Source organism: Vicugna pacos, chromosome 3, assembly GCF_048564905.1.
Source record: "Vicugna pacos chromosome 3, VicPac4, whole genome shotgun sequence".
Lineage (NCBI taxonomy): Eukaryota > Metazoa > Chordata > Mammalia > Artiodactyla > Camelidae > Vicugna > Vicugna pacos.
In genome coordinates, this window is record NC_132989.1 from 79,278,347 (window position 1) to 79,294,542 (window position 16,196).

Consider the following 16,196-nt stretch of genomic DNA (forward strand, 5'->3'; position numbering starts at 1 on the left):
CTGAAGTATTTAGGGATAAAAGGCCATCATCTGTGCATTTTACACGAAAATGGTTTAAAAATAAAGACCACATATGGTGTCTGGGTGTGTGTGTGTGTGTGTGTGTGTGTGTGTGTGTGTGTGTAATGTATGTATGCACACACATCCAGAGAGACAGACAGATAGAAGACACATGCTAACAGTGTCCAGCCTGTCATGATCATGGAACTTACTGACTAGTAGGGGAGACAGCCATTAAAATGTACTAGAGGCAGGAGGGTATAGCTCAGTGGTAGTGTGTGTGTCTAGCATGCACAAGGTCCTGGGTTCAATCCTCCATTAAAAATAGGACGGATGTAGAATTTCACTACATCAGCAATGACCAGCCTATACTGTACTGGAAAACTCAGCATTTTTTGACATAGAAAAAGGCTATCTTTAGTATCCTGTTGTCATGTGTCAGAATCTATGCATTAGAGTTGATGTGCTTTGTACTAGTGTCACAGCATAAAATCGTATTACAAGACTTAAGGATTCAAGGTCTCTTTAGAGAATTATCATAGATTTACATTAAACGAGAGCCACCGTGTTTGTGTTTTAATTGGAAGTTCCTTTGGTGTCAGTTGTTTGGAAGTCAATGATGTTTGCCACTGAAATTCACACCCATAGAAATATGTTATACTTTCATGGAACTTTGCTTTAAGTGACACTATGCACACAGAATTCGTTTCTAGTTCTTGATAGAACTGTACTTAATTCTCAGTATTATTCTTGACTTTTTAAGGGCTGTGCTATGAGACTACGTTCTACCTTACTGTTAAAATCTAATTACATATATACTTTAGAATTTTTTAAGATAGTCCTTTGGAACCTATAAATGTGAATTTTCATGTAATAACTGCTAATAAAATTATATGGAAACATTGGGGAGAAAAGCCTCCATTAAAAATAAATAATAACCTAATTATCCCTCCCCCCCAAAATAAAATAAATTAAACTGTGAAGTTATTTTTTTCAAATGTACTAGATACCCAAATATCCTTCAATGGCTGAAGTGATACATTAATACAATGGAATACTACTCAGCAATAAAATAAGAACATTCTAATAACATACACAACAGCTTAGATAAATTTAAAAGGCATTATGTGTCAAAAGGATATATACTACCTGATTCTGTTTATATGACATTCTCAAGAAGACAAAATTCTTGTGAAAGAGAACAGACCAGTGGTTATCAAGAGTTAGAGGTCAAGGTGAGGATGTGTCTCCCAAGGTATGTAGCAAAAGAGAGTTTCCTCAGGTGATAAAATTGTTCCTTGTATTCTAATTGTGGTGATGTTCTCATATATCTACATGTGTTAAAATTTATAATAGTGCATATCCCCCCAAAAAGTCTAATTTACTCTATGTACATTTAATAACTAAAAGTCTTTCTATTTTAGAATATAAATACAAATATTTGCATTTGGAATATTATTCAATCATAAAGAAATGAAGATTGCTTTGGCAATTCTGGGTCTTACGTGGTTCCATATAAATTATGGGATTATTTGTTGTCGTTCCATGGAAAATGCCATGGGTAATGTGACAAAAACCTGAAGGCATAACCCCTCCTAGACTTCAGACAATACTACAAAGCTACAGTTATCAACACAGCATGGTACTGACACACCAATCAACAGAACAGAATAGAGAGCTCAGAATAAACTCACACACCTATGGTCAAATAATCTTTGACAAAGGAGGCAAGAAAAGACAATGCAGAAAAGACAGTCTCTTTGGCAAGTGATGATGGGAAAGCTGGACTACTGAATATAAATCAATGAAGTTAGAACACTTCCTCACACTATACATTAAAATAAAATCAAAATGGCTTGAAGACTTAAGACATGATGTAAGACATGACACCATAAAACTCCTAGAAGAGAACATAGGCAAAACATTCTCTGACATAAACTATAGCAATACCTTCTTAGATCAGTCTCCCAATGCAAAACAAATAAAAGCAAAAATAAACAAATGGGACATGATAAGCTTTTGCACAGTGAAGGAAACCAAAGCCAAAATGAAAAGGCAATCTACAGAATAGGAGAAAATATTTGCAAATGATGCAAGCAACAAGGGATTAATTTCCAGAATATACAAACAGCTCATACAACTCAGTATCAAAAAAAACTCAAAATCAAAAAATGGGCAGAAGACCTAAACAGACATTTCTCCAAAGAAGACAGAGAGATGGCCAAAAGATACATGAAAAGATGCTGAATGTCGCTAATTACTAGAGAAATGCAAATCAAAACTACAATGAGGTATCACATCATGCCAGTCACTATGGTCATTGTCAAAAATCTACAAATAATAACCGATAGAGAGGGTGTAAAGAAAAGAGAACCCACCTACACTGTTGGTGGGATGTCAGCTGGTGCAGCCACTATGGAAAACGGTATAGAAGTTCCTTAAAAAACTAAAAATAGAGTTACCAAATGGTCCAGCAATCCCACTCCTGGGTATGTATCTGGAAAAGACAAAAACTCTATTTCGGAAAGATACATGCACCCCAGTGTTCATAGCAGCACTATTTACAATGTCAAGACATGGAAGCAACTTAAATGTCCATCAATATGAAAGTGGATAAAGATGTGGTATACATATACAGTGGAATATTACTCAGCCACAAAAAGAATGAAATACTGCCATTTGCAGCAACATGGATGGACCTAATAATTACTATGCTAAGTGAAGCCAGATAGAAAAAGACAAGTATTATATGATATCACTGATTGTAGAATCTAAAAAACAAACAAACTTATTTATAAAACAGAAACAGATTCAGAGGCATATAAAACAAACTTACATTTACCAAAGGGGAAAGGGGAGAAGGAGGGATAAATTAGGAGCACGGGATTGACAAACACACAACTATATCTATATAAAACAGATAAACAATAAGGATTTACTGTATAGCATAGGGAACTATATATTCAATATACTGTGATTACCTATAATGGAAAAGAATCTGAAGCTGTACACCTGACACTAACACAATTAAGTCAACTATAGTTAAATGAAAAAAAAAAGTAAAGAAAAGCTACCATTCCTCCAAAACACAAGGCCCAAATGGTGTAACGGGTTAAAAAAAAATCCTTCATGAAGAAAAATCTTATACAACACAGTGAATTCAGAAGCTCATGAAAAGAGGCCATCAATCCTAACATCTTCAGAACAAGATACATCACCTCATACTGCAAATGTTAATGAAATACATTACTTGTGTGGCTACTGTGCAATTTTCATCAATGCTAACACATTTCCCATTCAGATGGTCCTATTTTGGCAACCACTGTATGGAATCAAAACCCAGGATGCAGCAGGTGAGGGGAACAGCCCAGTGGTAGAGCACATACTTGGCATGCTGGTCCTCGATTCAATTCCTAGTGCCTCCATTAAGGGAAAAAAGAATTTTAAAAAAAAGCGGGGGGAATGCGGTTCTTCAGTTGAGGAGAAATGTATTTGAAACTTGTATTGTCGAATCCTCCCCACATTAATGCAGAAGACAACTACACTGGCACTTACGTTTGGGTCTGTAGGAAGATTTATCTTGCCTCTCCTTAAGCATATCAGTACCCTGGAGTTTGCAACCCCTAGCACAGTAGCAGTATTTGTAGGGACAACAGAAGCAATTTTCACTCCACTGGAAAGAGTTCAAGCACTACATTAAGACCACAAGCATCATGACAAAGTTACAAACACTTATCAGGCTTTCAAGACACTGAAATGCCATGGAATTACAGAGTATTATGGAGGATGGATGCCTATTTTTAAAAGATTCAGCAACGTCCCTTCTTTTGCCTTTGAGGTAATGTCAAGGAGCATCTGCCTACCATGATGACTCATAGTGCTCATCTGGTCAATGATTTTATCTGTGGAGGTCCCATGTTGGGACTTTGTTTTTTCCAGTTAATGTTGTAAAATCTTCATGTAGTCTCAGATTGATGGGAAATTTCTATCTTTCCTGAAGGTTTTCCAAAAAATCTGGCTAGAATGAGACTGACAAATCTTTTCAAAGCTGTCCATGTAAATTACCATCAGTCCCTCATCTCTTGGGGCATAGTTAATGTGACTTACGAGTTCTTGTTAAAGATTATGTGAAAGAAATTGGTTAAGTGCCATTTATCAACTGAATAGACCTAAGAAGAATGCAGTTTGGTCTCATTTCTAATTGGCCAAATTACTGGGGAGAGGGGGAAGAAAAAAAAGAAATAATCTTTTGGACACAAATGTCCTTAGAAATAAAAATTCAAGAATCCCAAAGAAAAAGCAACCTAAGTGTCCACTGATGGATGGATAAAAAAGATGTGGCAGAGTAGAACCACAAGCTCGCCTCTCCTCGTGACTACAACAAAACCACAACTGACTGCTAAACAACCACTAGACAAAACGATGGGAATCTAGCAAAAAAGATCTTCAACTAGAAACATAAAGAGAGAACCAGAGTAGGACATTAGGAGAGGCATGCTTGTGATATAACTGGGTTCCATTACCTCCAGGTGGGCAACCCATAACCTGAAGAATAATTAAGCTACAGAGGCCCTCCTACAGGAGTGAGAGTTCTCAGCCCCACGTCAGGCTCCCCAGCCCAGGGTTGTGGCATTGGGAGGAGGAGATCCCAGGTCATCCAGTTTTGAAGGCCAGTGGGGCTTAACTCCAGGAGACCCATGGGACTGAGGGAAACAGAGATTTCATTCTCTTGGGAAGCGTACACAGACTCTTTGCATGCGCCAGGTCCAAGGGCAGAGGCAGTCATTTCATAGGAACCCAGGCCAGACCTGCCTGTTGGTTTTAGAAGGTCCCCTGGGGAGGTAGAGGATGGCTGCAGCTCACCCAGGGGACATAGAAGCTGGTGACAGACATTCTGGAAGTGTTCACCTATATGTGCTTTCCTGGAGGCTGACACCTTGATTGGATCATTAGCATCAAGACCTAGCCCCACCCAACAGCCCGCAGGCTTAAGGGCTGGGAAGACTCAGGCCAAACAACACACTGAATGGGAACCCAGTCCCACCCATCAGCAGACTTCCTGAGCCACAAACTCCTCTAGACACTGCCCTACCCACCATAGGTCCAGAATCACGCTTCACCCAGCAGTGGCCAGGCATTAACTCCTCCTGCCAAGAAACCTGCATAAGCCTCTAGTCCAGCCTCATTCACCAGGGGCAGATACCAGAAATAAGAAAACAACAATCTCAAAGCCTGTGGAAGGAATCCACATACACAGGCCAGGCTCTACACTGGGACTGGCTGGAACCTGGTCCTTGGGTGACAAGAGAGGAGTGTACTGCTGGGACACATAGGATGTCTCCCACAGAGGGCCACCTCTCCAAGGTCGAGAAACATAACTAACCTATCTAGAAATATAAACAGAAAGATAAACAATACGAGGTGGCAGAGAAATATCTTCCAGGCCAAGGCACAAGGTAACACCCCAGGAGAAGAAATAAGTGATGAGGAGATAGGCAATTTATCCAAGAGTTTAGAGTAACGATGGCAAAGATGTTCAGAGAACTTGAGGAGTACAGATGCACAGAGTGAAGTTTTTAGCAAAGAGAAAATATAAAGTATACCCAAACAGGATTGAAGAATAAAATTACTGTAATGAATAGCACGCTAGAAGGAACCAAAATAGACTAAATGAGGCAGAGCACGAATTAGTGAGATAGAAGACAGATTAGTGGAAATCACTAATGCAGAACAGAAAAAAGAAAAAAAGAATGAAAAGAAATAAGGATAGTTTAAGAGAACTCTGGGACAACATGAAATGCACTAATATTCACATTATAGGGGTCCCAGAAAGAGGAGAGAGAAAGAAAGAACCTGAGAAATTTTTTGAAGAGATAGTAACAGAAAACTCCTCCAACTTGGGAAAGGAAATAGTCGCCCAAGTCTGGGAAGCGCAAACAGCTCCACATAGGATCAACCCAAAGAGGAACATACCAAGGCACATAGTAACCACACTGACAAAAATTAAGGATAGGAGAAAATACTAAAACGTGCAAAAGAAAAGCAACAAATAACATACAAGGGAACTCTCATAAGGTTATCAGCTGATTTTTCAGCAGAAACTCTACAGTCCAGAAGGGAGAAGCATGCTATATTCAAAGTGATGAAAGGGTAAAACTTACAACCAGGAATACTCTATCTTAGCAAGGCTCTCATTCAGATTTGATGGAGAAATCAAAAGCTTCACAGATTAACAAAAACTAAAAGAATTCAGCACCACCAAACAAGCTTTACAACAAATGTGAAAGAACTTCTCTAGCCATCAAACCACAAGAAAAGAGAACAAAAAGAGAAAAAAAAAACACCTACAAAAGATTGCTTTGGCAGTTTGGGGTCTTTTAGGGTTCCATATAAATTGTGGAATTGTTTGTTCTAGTCCTGTGAAAAATGTCATGGCTATTTTGACATGCATTGCATTGGATTTGTAGATTGCTTTGGGTAGTGTGGCCATTTTGATAATGTTGATTCTTTCAATCCAAGAGCACAAGAAATCTTTCCATTTCTTTGTATCACCTTCAATTTCCTTCATCAATGTTTTACAATTTTCAGAGTACAGGTAACCTTCTTGGTTAGGTTTATTTCTAGGTATTTTGTTGTTTTTGATGCAATGGAAATGTTTATGTCAGTTGTAAAATTCTGGTTTTTGAAGTGCAAAAAAAAAAAAAAGTAAAGGGCCACAAATGGCAGTATAATTCTTTTTTTTACAGGTGAGTTATATTCCATTGCATATATGTGCTACATCTTTTTTATCCATTCATCTATTGATGTACTTAGGATGCTTCCATGTCTTGGCAATTGTAAACAGTGCTGCTGTTAATAGCAGGGTGTATGTATGTTTTTGAATTAATATTTTTGTTTTTCTCCAGTATACGCCCAGGAATGGAATTGCTGGGCCATGTGGTGGTTCGTTTTTGGAGTTCTGAGTGGCTGCACCAATTTACATTCCCACCAACACTGTACAGGGGTTCCCTTTTCTCCACATCCTTGCCAACATTTGTTGTTTGTGTTCTTTTTGATGATGCCCATTCTGACAGGTGTGAGATGGTGCCTCATTGTGGTTCTGATTTCATTTCCCTGATACTGTTGATGTTGAGCAGCTTTTCATGTTCCTGTTGGCCATCTGTATTTCCTCTTTTGGAAAAAGTCTGTTCAGTTCTGTCCATATTTTAAATGGGTTGTTTCTTTGTTTTTTAATCAGTTGATTTAAAATGCTGTATTAGTTTCTGGTGTACAGCATGGGTGGACTTGGAAGGCATTATGCTAAGTGAAGTAAGTCAGACAGAGAAAGACAAACACTGTAATACATCACTTACATGTGGAATCTAAAAAAATACAACAAAGTAGTGAATATGATATAAAAGAAACAGATTCACAGATGCAGAGAAGGAACCAGTGCAGAGAGGGAAGGGAGAGGGGCAAGATGGAGGTGGAAGATTAAAAGGTACAAACTATCAGGTATGAAATAAGCTACAAGGGGTATTGTACAACATGGGGAATACAGATAATATTTTATAATAACTATAAATGGAGTATAACCTTTAAAAATTTTGAATCACTATATTGTATACCTATAACAGAATATTATACATCAACTATACCTCAATTTAAAAAATACAAATTATAAAATAAAGTTATAAAAATATTAAAAATTAAAATTAAAAAAATTAACCATTTTTAAAAAAAGCTGAGGTAGAACTGAAGGAGTTAACAGCTGGATGCTGTCAATTGACCTTCCTTCTCCTAACAGTCCTTTTTTGAAGGAGGAGCAGCCATTTCAGTGTCTGTCACAAGGAGGCATAGAATAAAAGTCCCTACTGACGACTCCAGGATTAGGGACATTTCCTCCAGGAAGTGACATTTAAACTGAGGCCTCATGGATAGATTAAAATTGGCGAGGGAAGAGTGAGAGGATTCCCGACCAGGGAACAGATGTGGGAAGGCTCTTTGTGGCAAGGGTTTTGAATCCTTGAAGGAACTGAAAAAAGATGGCTGAGCACAACGCGTTGAGGACAATGCTGGTTTCCAGCATACACTCCAGAAATCAATCCTTCTCAAACTTAATGTGTATGATGTTCTTTTTTGAGAATCTCTAATTTAAAATGCGGATCTCTGAACCCCACTCAAACATTCTAATGCAGTAGGTCTGATGTACAGCCCATCACCTAGGTTTTAATAAGCACTTTGGAGGATTGTGATAAATAGTAGTTGTTGTTATTATCTCTTTACTTGCCTGTCTCCCACAGACTGTGAGTTCTTCTCAGTTTCCTAGCACCCGGCATAAAATGTGCACTTGATAAACATTTGAGGAATGAATAAATGACAAATAAAAAATTTGAGGGCCAGGTAATGAAAATAGGATATCTAAAAGCACCTTATAAACCATAAATAAAATGTTCTATACTGTTAAAAAAAATAGATGTGGCACACACACACACACAGAATGAAATATTAATCACTCAGCCATAAAAAAAGAATGAAATCCTGCCATTTGTGACATGGATAGACCTAGAGAGTGTTACGCTAAGTGAAATAAATCACACAGAGAAAAACAAATACTGTATACTTTGACTTATATGTGGAATCTAAATTGCAAATCAAATAAACAAACAACAAAACAGAAACAGACTCATAGATACAGAGAACAAAGTGGTATTTGCCAAAGGGGAGGGAGTGGGGAGATGGGCGAAATAAAGGAAAGCAATTAAGATGTACAAACTTCCAATTATAAAATAAATAAGTTACAAGGATGTAATGTACAGAATAGGGAATATAAACAATAATATAATAACTTTGTATGTGACAGGCAGTAACTTGTGTTGATAACTAGACTTACCGTGGTGATTTCATAATGCATGAACATACTGACTATATTGTACACCTGAAACTAATATTGTAAGTCAATTATACTTAAGGAAAAAAAATAATCACAAAGAAGATAGTATGAAAAAACCCTGTGAAAATGACAGTGCTCATTATAGAAACAATGCATAAGTGTATACAAAATGTAAAGTTCGTGAGAAAATCACTATGTGTGTGTCAGTTTTTTACAACCCAAAGTACAAAATATTTACTATAAACAAATACAAATTTTAAATTAAGTACAAGTTAGACCCACAGCAAGACAACCCAAGAAAATTTGCTGTACAAGACATTATTTATATACATACTATATGTATTTTATTAAAATACACACTTTGTAAAATATATAAATACAGCATTTTTTTAAATGATGTGTTTCCACACTGCTATATGCAAGTAGTTCATAAACTGATTTACATACTACAGTGGGCCCTCCATATCTGCAGGTTCTGCATCCTCAGATTCATCCGGCTGCGGATGTGGAGGGCCAACTGCACTGTGTCACTCTATATAAGGAACTTGAGCATCCTTGGACTGTGGATTATTATTCACAGGGGTTCCTGGAATCAATCCCGTGCAGATACGGAGGGCTGGCTGCACTTACCAAAAGCAGATGTACTACAAAAAGTGAAACAGAACTGTATTTATTTCTCATTGGCTTCTTCACAATTATAGAGATATGAGTATGTCTCTAAATCTTAGGAAACCCGCCTTGTAATCTCTAGCTACCAATTTGTTTAATGTCCTTTCTCTTAAAATTCCTCAACAGTGGCCCGTAACTTCTACCAGTATTTCCTAGTCATCTGCTAGTTTCTTATTCACTGATTTAACTAGAGACAATTATGCCACATCTGCACATACAAATTAACCACATTCTATCTTTCAGTTATTATTTTCCAATTTTCCTTAGTACAGATTCTTGATTCCAATCATATTTACTCCCCTAAACATGCTTTCCTCTGTCATTGCACCTTAGCTTATTCTATTTCTACAGAGAAGCATGCCCTAACACCGCAAACTCTCCCCAGGACATCCATACCAAGATCAACCCTTTCCAGACACAGGTCAAATGTCAAGTACAAAGCTTCTGCTGCCACAAGGTACCTAGTCTTTACTCTCCATGCCCTACTGGTATGTGATGTTAACTTCCACCTTGTACTTTTGAAATACTGTGGTATCAACTACCATCTCTTCAAGATTACTACTCTTTTGTATACTCCCAAAATTAGAACTATAAATTTCCCAAGGGCAATGTCTATGCCTCATAGTTCTCTGTATTCACACAATACGTACTTAATAGTTTTTTATACACAGCAGGCTTTCAATATTTATTTTTAATTCAGTAACATGTAATTCAAACCAAATTCACCAAACACATACTTTTTTAAAATGCTGACATAACTGTAATTACACTAACATGAATGCCTCTGCTATTTCCCAAACTTATACAACCACTGCAATGATCCGCATAAAATTCAGTATTGACAACTCCCAAGACCTAGTCAACTAAATATATATTTTTTAAATTCCATAAGCAGTACGTATCTTATTTCTATGATTCTCCTAAGAGCCTATATCATTGTACCACTTTATAGCCACAGGGAAATTTAGGCAAGTTATTTCAAATTAAAACAAACAAACTAAACTGATTACAATCATCATAAAGGTAAAAAGAAAGATACTTATTAAGGAAAAAAATTGCCCAGAGACATTAGTGATTACTGTAATTTCTTGCTCTCCAATTTTTATCAAGATAGTTCTTATTTGACAATCCAAAGCAACTGCAAAATAACTACATTTACATTAAAATCACTCTGGTAAATAGAGAGTATTTCCAAAGAAAGTATATCCAAAGAAAGGTCAGGAGATCTAAAAGTAGCCATTCCCTTGAAAACAATGACGAAAATCTATGGGTCTTTTCTTAGTATCAACCAGGTGAAATTTCCTTTTGTTTCTGCCTCCAAGCCTCTTTGCTTTTTTCTTCCTCTCTATCCATGAAAACAGGGCAAAGGAAGACTGAGGTATTTGGACCTAAAACGTTTGAGACCTAGAATTTGCAAAGTTGGCTTTTTACAGTGTGGTATGATAGAATTCCTCCTGGCTTTTCTAAATATCAATATGCAACATTCCTTGTAAATAATACTCTTAAATGAAAACTTTAAACAAAACCATCACCAGAGAAGAATTACTCAGTCTGTGTCTATGCACAAATTTGACTCTAACTGACAAATTCTGCTGGAATAACAGAGACTGGCAACACATCAGAAATTCAATTCCCACAGAACAACAGATTAGATTACTTACTACCTTTATAATTCCTAAATCCCATGAAAGTAATTCTATTTGTCAGTATACACGCAGAGTATTTCAGTGCCTCTATGAAAACAACACTACTATACAGCAGAGCCAGTCCAGTGATGAAAAAATAACACTCGGTACTAATTTAAGAATAAGCTTCCTTTGGTAGAATACATCAATTTTTTCAAATATGAAATGAATTTTTTTCATACACTATGAAATGTGATCTAGCAATTATCAGCTGTAGCAGCTACTGCAACAGTAATTAAGTAATATCTATTGAGTTCTTAACATCAATTATATAAAAGCAACTAACATTACACAAAAGAAACTAATAGCCAATGAGTTCTGAATTACCTCACTTAACCTTTACAATAATCCTACAAGAGCTACTACTATTAACCTCATACAAACAGATGCAAAAAAGTTAAATAACTTGCCCAGAATCACAGTTAAAAGGTGGTAAAACCTGGGTAGTAAGATTCTTAAAACACTAAGGTATATATTTACTGATGATTTTAAGGGACTTCCAAATCAGCATATAGAAATCAATCAACTAATAGTCTTTGTGTCAAGTTAGCTTCCCGAAGGTGAGTAATGCTATAGCAAACCATTTAAAAGAGCTTTCTATCACAATGAGATACCACTTCATATCCATTAGCATAGCTATAATCAAAAAGAGATAATAACAAAAGTTGACAAGAATGTGGAGAAACTGGAACCCTCTGCTGGTGGGAATGTAAAATGGTATAGCTAATTTAAAAACCAGTCTGCCAATTCCTTAAAAGGCTAAACACAGAGTCATCATATAACCCAGCAAAACCCAAGGGAAATGAAAATAAATATACACAGAAAAACTTGTATGCAGAGAACAGCACTATTCATAATTGTCAAAAAGTAGAAAGAGCTCAAATGCCCAACATCTGATGAACTGATAAACAAAATATGGTATATCCATATAAAACATATTATTCAGCAATTTAAAAAAATTAAAAAACTGATAACTGCTAAAATATGTAAACCTTGAAAGCACGCTAATTTAAAGAAGTCAGTCACAGAAGATCATATACTGTCTGATTGCATTGGTAGGAAATGTCCAGAATAGGGAAATATTTTCCTTATAGAAGCCATCTATTTCCACTACTTACATATCAAAAATATTTTTAAACCACACACATAAAATTAAATACTGAAGCAAACAGTATTGTCACAAAAAGTTTAAAATAAAGAAGCTTTAGATACAACTAGATATATTTCCACACTTCTTAATCGGTGTAATTTCAAGTTTTCCCTCAAATAACCTCAGTACTGTATGTTAAAGAAAACTCTAACATGCTCTACTAACCTTAATATCTTTTACCATTCATTAATTTATTAGCATTTATTCAGCAAATGTTTATAGAGTGCTGGCTACTGCCAAAAACCAGGTTCTTTAACATTAACATTTTAAAGGCCTAAATAATTCTCAAGTCCCTATTTTTCCACTAAGAGAAAGGGACAGAGCAGTAAGCTAAATGTTGGTAACTTGAATCTGGTTTCCAAAAATAAGATGCCACTCAGTTTCACAGTGAGGAACTACACAGGTCTTGTGCACATCAACCTGGGAAGTAGCAACACCTGACAGTTAAGAGCGCAAGCCCTGCCATCTATCTGCCCAAAGTCAAAATTTGCTCTATGACATGCCACATGCCAGACCCTAGATGAGTTATTTAATTTTATTTCCTTGCTTTATAAAAAGAGGAAAATCATGAGTATAATTCAGGACTGTTTAAAAATTAAATGAGATATAAATGTAAAGCACTTAGCAAAATATAAGACATACGGTAATGTAAACAAATAAGGTAGGGAGTCCCTGAAGAAAGAGCACCAGGCATGGCTTTCTTGACATAAGAGAAGCTATTTTTGGCCTAAGTCATTTTGTGGTCTAAGCTTGGCCTTGACAGGTCTCAGTAATAAAGATCTTAAGGGAATAAAAGAGCAAACTGTTACCAAGCAATAGAAGTAGCAATAGCAAAGATAAAAAATCAGTAGTAAAAACCCCCAGTTCTATTTCACTAGTAAAGACTAGCCTGAAGCACTTTCTTGAGATGTTTTATAGAATTCAACCACCACCACCCGCCCCAGCCCTAGGCATTCAACCCCAGATCAACAGGAACCTGAGGGATGATGACTTAGATCTCCTTTGAACCTTCAGTCAACTAAAGCTTGGACTGGTCAACTGCCCAAGCCTCTTCATGAATATGTATGTACCCTTAGCTTGAAACTTCCCCAAAACTTCCCCGCTGCTTTGGGAAAGATCCCCAGTGTTCTCCTTACTTGCTACAGGTAATAATTCCTACCTTCTTCCAATCTTTGGCGTGGTTGTGTTTTTTGGCTCAACATCCACTGAAAGGTGAACCCAAGTTTTTGAGTAACAGTAAGCACTCAAAAATTATTACCTATTGTTATCGTTTTAGGACAAAACAATTTCCTGTGTTCTTAATCCACCAAATCACCATACTAGAAATAGCACATAAATTTAAAAAAAGAAATTCTAAAGCTACCTGGACTTACTTCACTAATTTATCACTAGGTTGTATGTACTCTAAAAATTCTCTAAGACAAAATGATCTAATATATTATCATTATTCTTTTCACAAGCAATCAAGCCTTAAGGCCTGCTTTCATGCCTTTAAAATTAAAAGTACCAAGAAACAAAAACAAAAACAAAAAATCCAAAAGTACATAATGTCAAACTCCATAAAAACAGGGATAAAAGAAAAAAAAAATCTTTAAATGTCCAAATGAAAGCATTTTGTATTTGCTTTACAGAAATAAAAATTTTAACAGAGGCTGTAAAGTATACTTAATGACTTCATCTACATAAAGAAAAAAAAACAACTGGTAAGCTTCTTTAAAGATAATCCAAAATAAATAATAAATAATAACAAATTTGTATAGCATACTTTTGAATTACCAGAAGGATAATATATTTTATGAAGTTCTACTGACATTGAAATATTATATATTTAATATATTTATATAAAAGAGGACCTAAAATAAGTCTAATAAAATCTTAATATTTTAAAAAATGGAAATTCAGACAAGAATGAAATAAATTGGTAAAATGAATACAACCAGGTTAAACAGTACTCATTGCTCTCATTTACATCTTTTTAGATCTAGACCAACACTTGCCACATCATTATTAACAAAATTAGCATACATATGCATAAAACACTGCCCAGCAACATACAGCAATGCCAAAGGTCACAACAGTGCTAATATTTTGATGCTTTAACGAAACAAATTTTACGAAAACATTTCCTCACCTATTATCAGATGGCAGAAGAGAAAGCAAAGCCAAAGCTGAAAGTTTTCTTCTTTCAGGCTGGGTAATATTGTCCATGCGATCAACCCACATTTCAATCATATTTCCCAAAAGCTGGTCCATCTGAAAAAAGACCAAGAGGCATCTCAGAATATTTGAAATGCTATTTACTTGTGGATAAGTACTGTTAAAGGCTAAAACCTTATAAGGAATGGTTAAAGTTCAATTCTAGCAAACTACAGAATTGGCACACAAGAATCTGGGGCAAGCCTTGAGCTGGAAAAAAAATTTTTTTTGATCAAAACCAGAAAATGACTAATTAATCTGAGAGCCAATTAATTCTGGGAGCCAAACAGATTTGTTCAACTTACCTAGGCTAGTCTAGAAGTTGTATTTTGTAGATGTGATTAACATTTACAATTAGATGACTTTAAAAAGATTACCATAGAGAATGTGGGTTGTGCTTCATTCAGGGGTAAGCCTTAAGAGCAAAAACTAAGATTTCCCAGAAAAGAAATCCTCCCTCAGGACTGTAATACAGAAATACTGAATTTTCATTTTCAGCCTGTCCTACAATTGTTAGTCCCTATAATCATGTTAGCCAATTCTTTAAATCTACCCCCTCTTCTCGTATTTGTGTGTATGTGTGTGCACGTGTATGGATGTGTGTATGTTCCCTCAATATCCCTCCCTACCCGCACCCACACCCACATACTCACACAGAACTGCTTCTATTTTTCTAAAGAACCCTGATTGATACAGTTAGAATCTACAAAGTAAAACATAAGCAAGTATACTCATCATGTAGATTGAAAGTGGGTCTGAAGGTCTGCTTGTAAACACTTCTACACTTTTTAAAAGCACCTTTTTAAAAATTCATTTATTATCAAAATCTGAACTTCATGGATTTTGATAACAAAAGATCAACCTTGAGTTCCCACACTTTTCTACTTTTGCACTTCTCCATTTTTTCCAAGAAATGATTCAATACATTTTTTTCAATACATTTTTAAAAATAATAAACTGTCAAGGAAACATTTAGCTCAAGACAATTATTTATACTTGAGTTCCCCAAATTGAGTGTTGCAAATTAAGATGCCACCACAGTGAACTCACTGAATATTTTAAATGAAGAGAAACACAAATTTTTGTCAGACACTGCAAGAACTACTAGCTCAAGACACTTCCCAGTTTTAACATTACACTCCTTTCCATGACTTCATTTCCTTGAACATACTACCAAAAAAATCAGAGTACAACAGAAAAACAAAAAACAATGTAATTCTAAGGTTTAAGAATCTGGGTAGTGCCCAATACACATTCCAACAATAATCGGTAATTATGGTTATTTAAGAATGAAATAAAGATATTATTCTTTCTTTAGATTTTTGTGTATAATTTTCCAATAGATACTATATTATTAGGACATGAGTATAAATTAAATTACTTAATAAAAGAAACAGTTAAATATTTGTATTTCTTTTAGCCTAGGAGCACTGTGAAAAATACCACTAACACACTAAGGGCACCATGAAGCAATACAGTCTAGTTAACTTCTGATTTATACCACAATGTCTTCAATTTGTACTTAATTTGGAAATAAATGGTACAGATGCTTTATAGATTTACTGCAATAAATATCTAGTAAGCAATATTTAAAAAACCAATCATAAGCATTATAAAAGCAAAT

The 16,196-nt window shown here is 35.7% G+C and overlaps 1 protein-coding gene and 1 pseudogene across 2 annotated transcripts in view; one reads left to right on the top strand and one right to left on the bottom strand.

Annotated features, from left to right (window-relative positions):
* Nucleotides 1-16,196, bottom strand: part of IPO11 (importin 11) — a 168,794-nt gene that overhangs the window by 36,691 nt on the left and 115,907 nt on the right. For both annotated transcript variants that reach the window (XM_006206039.4, XM_031675666.2), the window contains exon 27: nt 14,508-14,629. In XM_006206039.4, coding sequence (XP_006206101.2) covers nt 14,508-14,629 — 122 coding nt within the window. The remainder of the gene's footprint in view (nt 1-14,507; nt 14,630-16,196) is intronic.
* On the top strand, nt 1,242-4,131 carry LOC102537309 (mitochondrial nicotinamide adenine dinucleotide transporter SLC25A51-like; annotated as a pseudogene).